The sequence below is a fragment of the Erithacus rubecula genome (assembly GCF_903797595.1).
Source record: "Erithacus rubecula genome assembly, chromosome: 4".
NCBI classification, from domain to species: domain Eukaryota; kingdom Metazoa; phylum Chordata; class Aves; order Passeriformes; family Muscicapidae; genus Erithacus; species Erithacus rubecula.
Window position 1 is genome coordinate 66,578,333 of NC_136686.1, and position 13,960 is coordinate 66,592,292.

Genomic DNA, 13,960 nt, shown 5'->3' on the forward strand with positions numbered 1-13,960 from the left:
GTGCATCCCTGCAGTGAAGTCCAGAACCTTCCCCAGTGCCAGAGAGGATCTGAGGGTCTGTCCAAGGGGGTGTCAGACTGGGGAGTGAGAGATTATTTTTGATCTGCACTTAGAGGGTGATGCTCATGGTGGGAATAACTGAGAGCCACTGATGGGCTTCAACTGGGTTTGCCCAGCTTGCCACTGGAGCTGGGAGGAGCTGAACCACCTTGAATCCAGTGGTTCTTTGCCTAAGATAATCTGACACAAAGCCTGACTTGGTGTGTTCTGCCAGGGCTTGATAGGCCATGCCATTAACCTGGCTGGAAGGTGGAATGGTTGGAGGTGAAAGAAAGCCCATGGGGAACTGCAATGCAGGGTTGAATTTTATCACTGCCACCCTCTGCACTCTTGGGGCTGGAGGGTTGAGGAGCTACACCCTGGTCCAGCACTCCCTGTCCTGACTGCTCTTCTGTTCTGGGATGAAACCTCTCCAGGAAACTCATAATGCTGAAACCCAATGGGTAAAGTGTCACTGAAGCATTTTTCTTGGTAAAAGAACAATGTTTAACCACCTGGAAAGTCTTCCCAAGCTTGGGTTCAATGGTTCTACCATACCATGGCACAAAGCTCCCTGCAGCTACTCAGCGTGAGAAAGTGAGACATAATCCATAATTATGGCTTATTTAAGACCAATAAAAACCCCAAAGAGCAGAAGAAAGTGATTTATATTAAAGAGTTTTCAGTGCTGATCACACCAGCAGATACCACATGCAAACACCATTTGGGACTTTATGGTTTCAACACCCCTGACCCTTCCCCATCACCTGCCCAACACATCCAGGGGCCTCTCCCTCAGCTCCCACTCTTTCTCCTGGCACAAGAAAAGACACTGGCAGCAGCTTCTGCACATTTTTCCCTCCCCATCCCAGGAGCTGAGAGGGAGATGCTCTGGCAGAGGCAGTCAGTGGGGCAGGAGGGTGGGAAGCCCTATCTGCTGCCCAGCAGCCGTTTCCCAGGAGTGGCCAATTCTCTTGATGTGTGTCACAGAGAAAAGCCTCTGATGGGGGCTGAGGGATGGAGGCTGGAGATAGTCCACTCTGGTACCTGCAGGCCAATCCCAGCTCTTGAGCCTGGTCTTTCTTGTGAGGCTTTATCCACCCCTGGTGCTGTAACCTTCCCGATAACACTTGTTTCAAGTTCATTAACGAGCCGTGATTGAGGCAGCCCCAAAACAGGGTTCGTTTGCATATAAAAAGCTTCGCAGTGCTGTGAGGAAGTTCATTATAGATAATTGAAGAGGCAAGCGCCATAAAGAGGAAATCCTCCCAATGTGGCTTTATCTGATTGACCTAATGTTCTTTCTAATTGAAACGGGGAGGGGAAAAGGCAATTTCATTGGGTGATGTACTGCATAAAACCTCAGAGCTTGGACCAGGCTCTGGGTTCAGATTCAAACACAGAACTCATTTTGCAGCCTCTGTCAAGCTTTGGGTGCCTGGCCAGGTTTGTACTTTTGAGGGGAAAACATCAAGCTGACCAGAGCAGACCCAAGCAGAAGGCTCTGTAAAAAATAGTTATTTTGGACATTTTACAGTGGAGTGGACATCACCTAGTTTGGAAAAATACAGTTTTTACAGGATGTAGGGAAGATAAAATCATAGACTGCCAACAGCTGCACCAAGGATGGGCACAATCCCATCCCTTTTTGGCTTTGATATACAATAAATTAAATCTTTTCCCTGACTCTAAGGGGAGCTGCTTCGCAATCCAGAGAATCATTGTTGATTCATTTTCTGTGTGTAGTTTCATTCTAGTCCTTGAATGCTTTCAAATGAGTAATTCCATTTAAAATAATATCCTCCACCCTTGCCAATTACTGGTATCAGCAGTGATGCACACCTCACATCACCAAAATTTTGCCAATTACCAAGTCAGAGAGCTTTTGCAGTGAAAACACTGCACAAAATGGGCTGTACTCATTGGGTCGATGGTAGTTTAATTTTCTTTATTTATAACTCCTCATAGAGCGCCTGCAAATGTGTTTTGTTGTAGCTTGCAGAAATAATAAAGGCTCAGAAATATGAGGAGGTTTTCTCTCACATGTGTGTTATGGCCTTCATCAGAACTGAGCCTGGGTGGGTCTCCAGTGAGAGCCATTGTGAGGATGCTGAAGAGAGCAAGGCCATGTGGTTTTAACCCTAAACTAATTAGTTTGCTTTTTTTATGGTGCTTCATACACCCAAAGTTATGATTTCATGGAGGTTTCACTGGGCTGTTTCCCTAAATAAGCTGGAGATGACCAAACACCCCGAGTTCCTCTCCTAGGATAAAGCATTTAGGGATGTTTCACAGCCTTGTGATACTGCACAAGTTTTCTTCCAACCTTAGTTTGTACAGTTGCACTCTCTGTGGCTGTTTTTGATCAGGATTATGTTCCAAAGGGTCATCAAAGTGTTTTCCAGTTTCCAGTAAAGAATGAGTTTTATCTACCTTGGATAACAAGGAACACATCCATGGTTTAATTCAATCACCTACCAACAGCTCCCACCTTCTACTGGTTCACTCATCTCCACCTGTGCATCTCTTGCCAGCCTGAGAATTCAGGGGAGGGAACCTTCCCAGTTTTTCCTTCCTGCTCCTCCCTCACCATCCCTGGTAGCATTGGCTGGATCTTGACTTTCTACAGAAGGAAACCAATGCTCACCTGATGCTGAGGGCACTGGGGCACCCCTGGCCAGATAAATCAATCCTTGGCTATGGATTTTCACCCTTCCTTTTCCAAAAAAAATAGGAGTCACCTCCATTCAGGAACAGACCACCAATTCCTTCATTGCTCCTTCATTCCTTTATTCCACCACTAATTCCCTCATTGCTCCTTCATTACTTCATTCCACCACTAATTCCTTCATTACTCAAAGCATCTAGTTCCTCTTTTCTTCTACCATTAAAATCCATTTAATTATCCCCAATTTACAGGATATTTTTAAGACATTCCTTTCAATATCCCTCACCCAGCAATCATCTTTGTGCCTTATCCAAGGCATTTTGCCTCAAAAAAAACAAAAAAAAAAAAAAAAAGAAATGACCATACAGTGAATCTAAGTGACCCAGACTGACTCACTCAGGCCCTTTGGGAATCCATAAGAAATGAAACTCAGAATGTTATTTACTCAGATATTACGTAAATAAATACATCTTTTGTTCATCTGCTGTGCCGAGCTGCAATGTTCTGTTTTCTCTGTGCTCCCTCTGGCTTTTTCACCCGCCCACTCTGCTGTAATCAAGTCAAGAGGGTAAGAGTTGAGAGCCAGGGATTGGGTTTTTATAAAGATATCTAGACCACAGCATCTGGATGCTCTGTAAATTGAACTAGATGAAAAAAAAAAAAAAAATAAACAGACCAAGGAAAGAGAAAGAAAAAGAAGGCAAGGAATGAGGAAAAAAAAGAGAGGAAAAACAGGCAAAAGAGAAGCAAAAAGCCCCTAACCTTTCACTGACTTTGAAGAAATCAGATTTCACCTGGATGAAACACAAGAAAAAAATAAAATATTACAAATGAGAGGCAGCAGGGACTGCCTGGAATTTGTTTCCTGAAGTTCTTTCACACCTCTGCAAGTCACAGGGGGTCACCACCCTGCTCTGCTGCAAACCCAGGGCTCCAGGGCTGCCTCCCTGGCTCCTTTTAAACTTGCACAGCTTCCTGGATAGTCTGGAGAAGGAAGAACAGGGAGCTCCCCATCCCCAGTGCAGGAGGAGAAGGGTGAGTTACAGTCCACGCCGTGTTTACATTATTATACCACTAATTCTTAGCATCGTAAAAATTATATTTAAAATTTACACAAACAGCGCTGGGGAACGTTATTATGTTATAAAGTGGAATCAGGTCAATGCCTTGTAGGCAGGAATCCAAGCTCCATAAATTTCTGGATATACTTCCCCCCCAAATTTACATCAGCACCAGCAGCAATCAAACCAGCTCCAAAAAAAAAGCTCACCCGGTCAAAGAATTTTTTAATGCGCCATATATTTTATCTGCACCTCCTAAGTTTACAGTGTTGTTAGTTTGATTGATGGAGTGCTTATTTATTGGCACAGCAAAAGTAATAATACATGAGGAAAATGCTCTGAACTTTAAAGGCAGCTGATGAGGAGAAAGCAACAGGATTTATGGCAAGTGTAAACATCTGCAGGGACAACAAAGGGATAATTGAGTCCTTGCATCTCTGTCACTTCTGGTGGCTCTTTTCTAGTTAAGAGTCTTCCATGCACTCAGGAGCAAATTCCAGCTCTGTTTTGTCAGGCATTGCCAGGGGTTCTGGTGCCTGGCAGAAGGTGATGGAGGCTGGTGGCCAGGCTAGGGAAAATTTTTGGCCCTGTTGTAGCTCTGTGCCCTCTGGCAGCTGCACATTTGAGGGGTGGTTTGTACAGATTCCACAGCAGATCATAAATTGGGCTGGGTTGGAAGGACATTAAAGATTATCTTGTTCCACCTCCTGCCATGGGCAGGGACACCTTCCACTATCCCAGGGTGTTCCACCCTGGCATTGGACACTTCCAGGGATGGGACAGCCAAGGTTTCTCTGGGAGATTCTTGCAGAGCCTCCTCACTGATGGACAGGAGATCATCAGCTCAGCTGCCCTGGGTCCTTGCCTTGCTGTTGTGAAGGCTGGTGAGTGATGAGTGATGCTGATCACCAGAGAGTGGCTGGATCCAAATGAAGATATCCATCCTCCCCTGCCATGGCTCACTGCCCATTGGGAGCAAAGTGATTCCCCAAGGCCACACAGGCAGTGCTGGGAAATGACCCAGGTCTGTTGAGAGCTTGATCCTAAACCAGGACTGTTCTGCCTCTGAAGTCACTCCACACATCACTGCTGATGAACATTAATGATTTCACCCCTCCTTTAATTCTTTATTAATAGACTCCTTCTTAGCTGGTCCATTATTTCACGAGGATCAAGGTCAGGCTGCCATAATTATCCAAGCACCACATTTATCCTTTTTAAATAGAGACACAACATTAGCTTTCTTTCAGCCCTTTGCTGCTTTGACACACTCTCAGAAGGAGAAGTAATGATGCAGAGAGCAGGAGCCTTCTGGTCACTGGATTAGGGAGTGGACTAGTGACAAAAATAGTGGATGGTTTTGTCATGAAGTCCATCTGGCTGCTGGGGACATGTGAGCAGCCTCAGTCCTGATGCTTCCTGAGCTTGGAAATCATAAATAATATCAATATGTGCATTGAGGAAGGTGGTGTGTGTGCAAGAGACAAGAAAACCACGTATTTACATGGGCAATCTGTCTTTTGTTAAAGGAAAATCCTGGTTAAGTAGGAGAGCTCTTCCAAACAACTCACATGGGAAAATTGGGTTGTGCAAAGCTGTGGAAGGCATGGAGCAGAGCACAGGCAGCTCATAAAACAGTAATTAATTCCTTCTCTAATTATGCCTATATAAATCTGCACTCTTCCCAGCCAGCCTTCTGTCCTTCTATAAGGAGTTCTACCAGAAGTTCACAAGAACTTCCATGTATGTTACTGCCCATGGCAGAGGGCTTGGAATTAGGTGATTTTTAAGGTCCCTTCCAACCCAAATAATTCAGATTCTGTGATAATGACATTGACCTGTCACTTCTTAACAAAGTTCATTATTAACCAGTGCCAAGAAATGGGTTTGGCACACATAAGGGACATAATCCAACTAAGAATTCCTCAGAAGTGGGAGGCATTCCCATAATAACACTCTCCCATGGGGTTTTCTGGGGTCTGATGAGGGTTGAGCCCAAGCTGTTGCTCTTTGTTCCTAAGAGGACTGAAAGTCCATTTCTCCCCTAAAGCTGTGCATTTCTACAGAGTCAGTGGAACCTGAGAACTCTCTGGAGCTTTGGGCAAGAATGGTCAGTGAGTTTGGAAGTGAACAGAGGAGGAGGAGGAACAGCTGGGCTGGAGGTTGCACAGAGGTCACATTGATGCAAACCCTCTTCCTTCAGAAACCAGGACAGCCAAACATAGTTTGGCTTCCACAGTGGGAAGGTCAGGACCATGATATCACAGCTCTTATCATCCTCTTCCTCCCCAGGATCCACAGCAGCATGAGATAACACCCAAGCCAAAGCAAATGGACTCATGCTCAAAGAGCAGGCAGGGGAGGAGGCTGTGAGCTCCTGGAGATGCCCCAAGAGAGGCAGGACACACATTCCAGCCTCACCTCTTGTCTACAGCCTCAACATCCTGAGAGTGTTTCTCCTTGGCCAGGCCCCAAAGCAGAGAATGAGGCTGATGCTACAATGGAAAAAAAGCAAATTCTTTTGGCTTCCAAGCCAAGACATTACCCTGGCTTGTCTGAATGGGGAATTGTCCTTCCTCCTCAGGGATCCCAGCAGTCCTGTCAGATATCCAGAGAGCCAGAAAACCCTGTAGCCACTTGAGGCATTACACTAGCACTGCTCTGAGCTTTCAGAACAACATAAACTCTTCCCGGTGTTTTTTCAAGGATGCTGTGTTGGCAGGGACAGATGAACATTACCCTGCTGCATTCTGAGATCACTCTGTCCTGTGGGATAGCTAATCCTGCATGGCAAAGATGAGCAGCCCAACTGTTATGAAAAACAGCAGGGACACAGTAGTGAGTGTCAGATGTTTCCTGTATCTCTCATTCCAACCAAGCTCCCTGAGTTGCTCCTCAAAATCATATAAGCAGGTCCTTGATTAGTCACTCAGAAGGTGAGGCTGAGCTCTAAGAAAACAGGATGTGCATTAAGGTAGGATGCACTGCTCTCAGAAAAGGCTTTTTACATCATTTTTCTGTTCCTGTGGTGGTTTGGTTGGAGGTCTCGATGAGGGGAGAAAGGATGAAGCTGTTGTGCACCAGGGCAGATTTCCTGAAGATCCACCACATTAATTATCAGAAATAGATTAGATATTAGATAGACAAGATATATATTAAGAAAAAATTGTTTATTCTGTGGGTGGTGAGGTCCTGGCACAGGATGCCCAGAGAAGCTGTGGCTGCCACATCCCTCAAAGTGTCCAAGGCCAGGCTGGAAAGGGCTTGGAGAAACCTGGGATGGTGGAAGATGTCCCTGCCCATGGCAGAGGGTTGGAACAAGATTATCTTTAAGGACCACTCCAACCCAAACCAGTCTATGATTCTGTGAACTAATGAATCTATGAAACCAAGCAGAAATGGAACAAGTTAACCAGCCTTTTCCCTTGCCAGCTGGATGACTGCAGGGCAGAAAGGCTCAGAGATGGCAAAAGACACCCAAAAATAACAGAAGAAGTTGCTTCACACCTTTCTTCTCCTTCACCTCAGAGCAAGTCACCGTGACTGGCAAACAACAGCAAATTATCTCATTTATTTGTCGGTGCTCAAAGGCTTCTCATGAGCAGCCCTCACTGTGAGATCACAGCTCAGGAACCAAGGATGGTACAAGCACTTATTAAATGGAAATGCTTACCCAAATCAGAAGGTGTGAGGGAATCAGGGGCACGGAAAGGTGAGCATGTCCAAGCCAATTCAGAGTCAGAAATACAGCTCTCATCTGCTGAAATCAAACCTGTGGCTCTGACACTGGCTCTGAGCAGCATTTTCATGCTCTAACAAGACTCCCTGAACAAGGGGGAGCTTTTTGCCCAGCCTCCAGTTTCTGTGTTTAATTTCCTCTCCTCATTATCTGAAGCAGCCCCTCTGAAGAGGACACACTGCAGGACACATCTCCTTTTCTGGGAAAGTGCTGTAAGGATGGATTGGGGCTGGAACACCACAGCCTGAAATGCCAAACCCCCAGGACTCCCAGGACACACCTGGATCCAAACCATCAGCTGCAGCCTCCTCCTGGATCACCCCTGCCTTCCCTGGACATGATGCAGAGCAGACTGAACTCCATCACACGTGCTTGGAAACCCTTCTAGGAGTGACACAGATGCTAAACACCAACCCCCTGTGCTGCAGGTGCCACAAAATGTGTGCAGATCATGCATGAAGTGGCTGCTGATGCCCCTGCCTTGCCCAGCAAGCTGCTTGCAGTTGCCATAGGAACTCCACCTCACACCCTCCCCTTAATGATGGACAGGTGCCAGGATTAATGAAGGGATAATTGACAAGCCAGAAAAGGGTTTGGAGCTCTGGGATTGGCCTTGCTGGAGCTGTCATTGCAGCTCCTGAGAAAGGACAGGTGCATCCATTTGAGCAGGGATGGGTTTGCTCCTCTCCCCATGCTGAGGCTTCCAGCAGTCGCCTCTCTGGATGAGTTAAGTGAAGCTGGGAAGAAGAGAGGGATGAAAACTGAGCAGTTGCCACAGCAACAGCTGAAGATGCATCAGCAGAAGGGTTTTTGAAGCAAGGGAGTGAGGAGCTCATCAGATCCCCTGTCCCCTCTCCAGTGCAGCCACCCAGCTCACTGGGTGCATTTTGGGAGCAGGTGGGTGCTGTGACTTCCTTCTTCATCATGAAATGAGGACAAAACAGCACATTTGGATGGCCTGGAAACCTGTCTGGGTTTTGGAGACCTTGGGGCAAACTCCTCTCTGAGTCTGAGAGGGAGCAGCAGGATGGGGAAGGCACTGCTGGGTTTGGTACAAAGTCCATGATGGGGAGACATGGACATGAAACAAAGAAGATGGAATGGAATGGAATAGAATAGAATAGAATAGAATAGAATAGAATAGAATAGAATAGAATAGAATAGAATAGAATAGAATAGAATAGATTTTCAGTTCAAAGGGACATAATAGGGTAGAATAGAATAAAATATTGTATTTTCAGTTCAAAGGGATCTACAACCACCATCCTGCCCAACTCCCTGACCACTTCAGGACTAACAAAAATGCAAAACCTGGTATTAAGGGCATAATCCAAATGCCTCTTAGATGTCTGCCATCTAAGTACAGGCATCACCACCCTCCACCTTTTTTTCTCCTCCTTCCTTCCACCCCATTTCCCAACAAACACTTTCCCAAGAAGGCCCAGCAGCCAGGCAGAGCTAAGTCAGTGCAGTGGTGATGGAGGCCACCAGGACAGCTCTTGGTTTGGCACAAGGCAGGAGCAAAGGCAGGCTCTGTTCCTCAGCAGCTGCTTGCCAGCACACAGCTCACAGGGCTCCCCATCACTCCTGACAAATGAATATTTGAAGCAGTTGTTCCTTTTATGTGGGCTTTGCTGTCATTAGCACGTACAACTCGACATAAAACACCTCAGTGCAAGATCTTTTCTTCTCTTCCCTTTTTAGGCAGCAGATGAAAATCCTTTTAATGAAAGGCTTGTTTGGGGGAGGCAGAAAAACACACACGCACATGTTGGCTGAGCAGGGAAAGATGAAAACCTTCTTCAAGGTAATTAAATGATTATGTATCTGTTAAACCTGGTGAATAACAGATTTGTTATCTAGGCTTGCTTTTGGCTTGTGCCATTTTTCCCCTTCTTTTTCCTCTACACAAAGCTAAAATCCTTGCAATGCCTGGAACAAGATAATGTTCATCTTAGAGAAAAAGGCAGAAATAAAAGATTTACTCCTTTATCCCATCAACTCAAGCAGGCTATCCCAGCATCCCATCCTTGTACAGAAACATTGACATGAAAACTACTCCCTGGATCAGAGCAGGACTGAATGGAGACAAGACAGATGAGGCAATCAGCATTGAGTGATTGATATTAGGAGAGAGGTGTTGTTTCTACAGCCCCTGTGACACTGGAGACCCTCATATCCATCATTTTACACCTCTGGCCTCAGTTTCCCCCCAGTTCTTGTTGACTGTCTTGCCCCTTTGCCGAAGGAAGTGGCTGAGCTTGGGGATTGTGTCAAATGTGTTTCAGAGTGGGCAGTGCAATGGTTTGTGCTCAAACTCTGAGCCTGCACTCTAACTCTGGTCAGCAGCAGATGGCAAAAGCAGAGACAGGATGACAAAGAAAAATCACAAAAATGTCTACTTTCTTCTATCTCTGAGACTAATTCTCTGTCCACTTTTGCCATCAGCTCTTTGGGAAAAACAACAACAGCAGCAACAACATTCCACTCCAGTATTAAAATGTTCTTTTTCCCTCGTGCTTTCCCTTCCTGCCTCAGTAACAATCAGCTCCCTTTTCTAAAGTGAGAAGTTACTCAGTATATTTCAAGTGATGGGCCTGGCTTTCAAAAACCTGCTGTAAAGGGAAATTACACACCAAGGTGAAGTATTTCTTCTACAAATCATCCAGGGACATCATGAACCCTCTGTGATTAAGATCAGTGCCATAATCATAAATACTCTTGCTTTATGACTGAGCTGGAGCTCTTCCCTGGAGCAAACATGGGCTTTCCCAAGGCTCCTAGGGGCATATCCAGATCTGTTACAGACAGAACTGATTCACCTGACACGTGGCAGGTAAGAAAGTCATGTCTCAGCTGATGGTGAGGGAACTGGCATTTTCTGTCCTTTCTCCATCTCTGATTGTTTTGTCATTCCTGGGGCAGGGAATGGCAAATTCCACCCAAGAATTCCCAGATATCCATGAAGCAATTCAAAGGCTGCCCTTGGATGGCAGTTAACAGCATTTTCTGGACAATGTGGACAATTTTCTGCACAATATCTGCTGTCCCTCTGGATCAGTCTCACATCCATCCAGAATCCTGCATTAATCAGCAACTCATACCACAAAGAAATACAAGCAAAAAACCCCAGGATCCTCTCAGAGAACATCAATAAGGCCTAAATGAGCCCGTGGGAGCCCAGAAACTTGTGAGGCATCCTAAGGAAATGCTGGAGTCAGGACACAAAGGCACAAGTCTCCCTTCAGAGCACTCCAGGCTGGCCCAGGGGTGAGGGGTGCCAGCCCAATTGAGCCCCTTTGCAGCTCAGGCTATCTAGAGAGGGGGAATCCTCTTTCCACAGGATGGTAATAATCTGTACAGGCAAACAGAGAAGAAAAATTCACCTGAGAGTAGACATAGCAAGAGAAAGTGAAGGTTTGGTTTTCCAGAGGAAAGGAGCTTCTGGTATGGATCCATGTGACAAAGTAACACCAAAATCTGTTTTGGGAAGATGCCTGAGTTAATCTGCTCAGCAAACTCATGGAGAGACAGCAGGGGGGATGGTCCAACCTCCCCATGTTCCCCATCAGCATCTCAAGATTTACCAGGTACTGATGCCTGGGTGCTGGCAAAACCTTCCCTCTCCTCATCCTCCAGGGCTCCAAATGCTGGAAAGGATTCAAAGGAGACTGGATATGAGAGGCCAGTGGAAATAGAGCCACTCAAGGTGAGGGTGCACTTGGAGCTCTGCTGAAGATGAGAACAGACCTGGGTCGTGCCAACCATGTGAGTCACATTGCATCACCAGGAGCCAGGAGAAGGGCTGGGCTGGCAGAGGAGCCTTGGCTTCTTCAAGGTACTGAAGGGTTTCCATTGTTCAGATAACCCACTCAACAAACAGGCAGGTGCACAGGACAGAAAATGATAGAATTACAGGTGACAGTAAAAAATAGGCAGTGGAGGTTTTGGTGAGAGCAGTGAGTCAGTGAGAAGATGGCTTTTCAAGAGAAGCGTGGGAGATAGACATTTGTTCAAAGTGCCATTTGACAAAACAAAACAAAAAAAAACAACAAAAAAACAAAAAAACCCTAACCTTTCTAGCCACAGAGTGGCTGTAAATCTGTTTGTCAGAGTGCACTTGTGATGCCATCCTTCCCCAGCCTTTGAGAGGCACAAACACACAGAGGGAATGAGAAGGATCCTGAAGCTGCAGGGCATTTCTCACACTACCAACAAAGCAAGCTCTGAAAGTTTTGAGGGTTGCAAGGCCTTTATGCTTGCAGATTTTGTCATTCCAGTCCTTCCTCTGTGGAGCAGAGAGCAAAACCAGCTCCTGAGTTTAGCAGATTATTCCAAATGTTGTATCCCAGGGGAATGAGATCCCATTTGTGCCCAGAGAGGGCAAAAAGTGCTGCAGCTCCCCTTAGCAATGACCAGTGTAACATCCATGTGTTGCATGATGCTGTCATTGCCTTGTGGATCAATTGTGGTTTTCCAAGGTCAGTTTGTGCCTCTTCCTGCTGCCATGAAAATCTCACTTTTACAAGATCAGAAAGGGAGTACACAAAGCTTAGCAGGAATTCTCTGTTAAAGGGAGTAGAAGAGAGGAAAAGCAAACTCTATTGACAAATGAATCCCCCCAGAATGGAGCTGTCTCCTGAAGACATCTTTCAGAAACAGAACTAGGAGAGGTGATAAAGCTAAAAACAGGCAGAATTTGATGAATTCCTGCCTCCTTAGCTCTGCAGAGCAACACCTTGAAGAGGATAAAGCAAAGAGCAGTGGCAGTGCCATCCCCTGTCCCTCCCTAAGAAACTGGGACAGTTCTCATCATCTCCTTTCTGATGGATCAGGTTTGTGTGAGGTTTTTTTTGCCAAAGCATGACAAGGCTCCATGAAGAGAGTAGAACCTTTCTGGTTGGGATAACCTGGGCTGCCTTCCCTCACCCCTTCACCACCAAGCTGAGGGTATCAAACCCTCCAGCTCCTCAGCACATTTTCCAACAGTTATACAGAAAATCCTGAACTCTGGTAGATGGAGAACTCATGAGTATTTATGGCTTTTCACGGTGCCAGAGCAAGTCAGGACATCTGGTACAGGACATCTCAACAAGCACAATGTGACAGCTCAACCAGCATTTACAGAAGGGCTGGGAGGGAATGGTGATGTCACAGAGTATAAAGACACCACATGTGGGACCAGGAAGGAATTAAGTGGCTTCCTATTTGTATTCTCTTGCCTGCAAGAGCTCCTTGGTTACACCAGCCAGGCAGCATTTGCAGATCTGTGTTAAGACCCAGGCTCCAGTCCAGCTCAGTCAGTGGCAGTCTGGGGGGAGCTGGATGCATTTGCCATTAGACACCAAATCCACAAAGCCCTAAAATTGTTCCAAACACAACTGGAATCTACTGACCCCATGGCCAAAACCCTAAATCCTCCCAGCTCTCAGCAGCCAGGGGTAGGTAACCTCATCAGATGGCAGGACCAGTGTTTGCCATCCCTCCCAGACCCTTGGTGCCAGGAGTTGGTGCTGAATTTCCAGGCTCACACATTGGAAGGAGGGAGGCAGAGCAGAGAAGGGAAAGCGCAAGACTGGAGGTGGAGCAGAACTTCTGAACTGACCAAGTGACATCAACCCTGAGCATCCCAGCCACAAGGTGGCACATTCCCTGCCTACCTCAGGCATCTTGACTCGTCCCTCCTGGAAGGAGCAGGAGCTGGGGTCGTGGGTGCAGACGTGGCGGTACTTGCACCAGTGGCAGCGGTACGGGCTCTCCACGCACGACAGGCACCTGCAACACACACAGGGCATCACTGGGCCAGCTGCAGCCTCAGCACGCCTCACATTTTACCTCTGGTGTTTTTCAGATCCTGTGCTGCAGCACTGAGCTCCCTGCAGAGTGGCAGTGAGCTCTCTTCAGGTTTGTTTTTTTTCAATCCTTCCTGAGAGCCAAGGACACCTCACAGCCTCAGCCCCCAAAAGGAGAAACAAAAGTGAATTGGGAGGAGCAAACTGGGGGAATGTGACCTCATTACCTGAAGCTGTAATTGGATAATTAACCCCTGACATGCAAATAGATCAAACTCAATCTGCCCAAAAAACTCATGACCATCATCCATGTGGGTGTAGCCTCTGCCAGGCTCTTGCACTGCCCAGGGTGTATCTATTTAATAAATACTTACTTTAATAAATAACTACTTCAATAAATACCTACTTTAATAAATACCTACTTCAATAAATACATACTTCAATAAATACATACCTTCATAAATATCTACTTTAATAAATACCTACTTTAATAAATACCTACTTTAATAAATAACTACTTTAATAAATACATACTTTATTCTCTAACTATGTCTAGCCTCTGTTCTAGGTAGCCAGTCCAAGGCATCACTGACAGCCTTTCCCAGAGGGAAGCACAGCCTGGAAATTATTGCTTTTGCAGGAGGACACAGGCTTTGCTCTG

At 46.1% G+C, this 13,960-nt stretch overlaps 1 protein-coding gene across 3 annotated transcripts in view; it reads right to left on the bottom strand.

Annotated features, from left to right (window-relative positions):
* Nucleotides 1–13,960, bottom strand: part of PLXNA4 (plexin A4) — a 424,069-nt gene that overhangs the window by 86,343 nt on the left and 323,766 nt on the right. For all 3 annotated transcript variants that reach the window (XM_079303970.1, XM_079303969.1, XM_079303971.1), the window contains one exon: nucleotides 13,168–13,282. In XM_079303970.1, coding sequence (XP_079160096.1) covers nucleotides 13,168–13,282 — 115 coding nt within the window. The remainder of the gene's footprint in view (nucleotides 1–13,167; nucleotides 13,283–13,960) is intronic.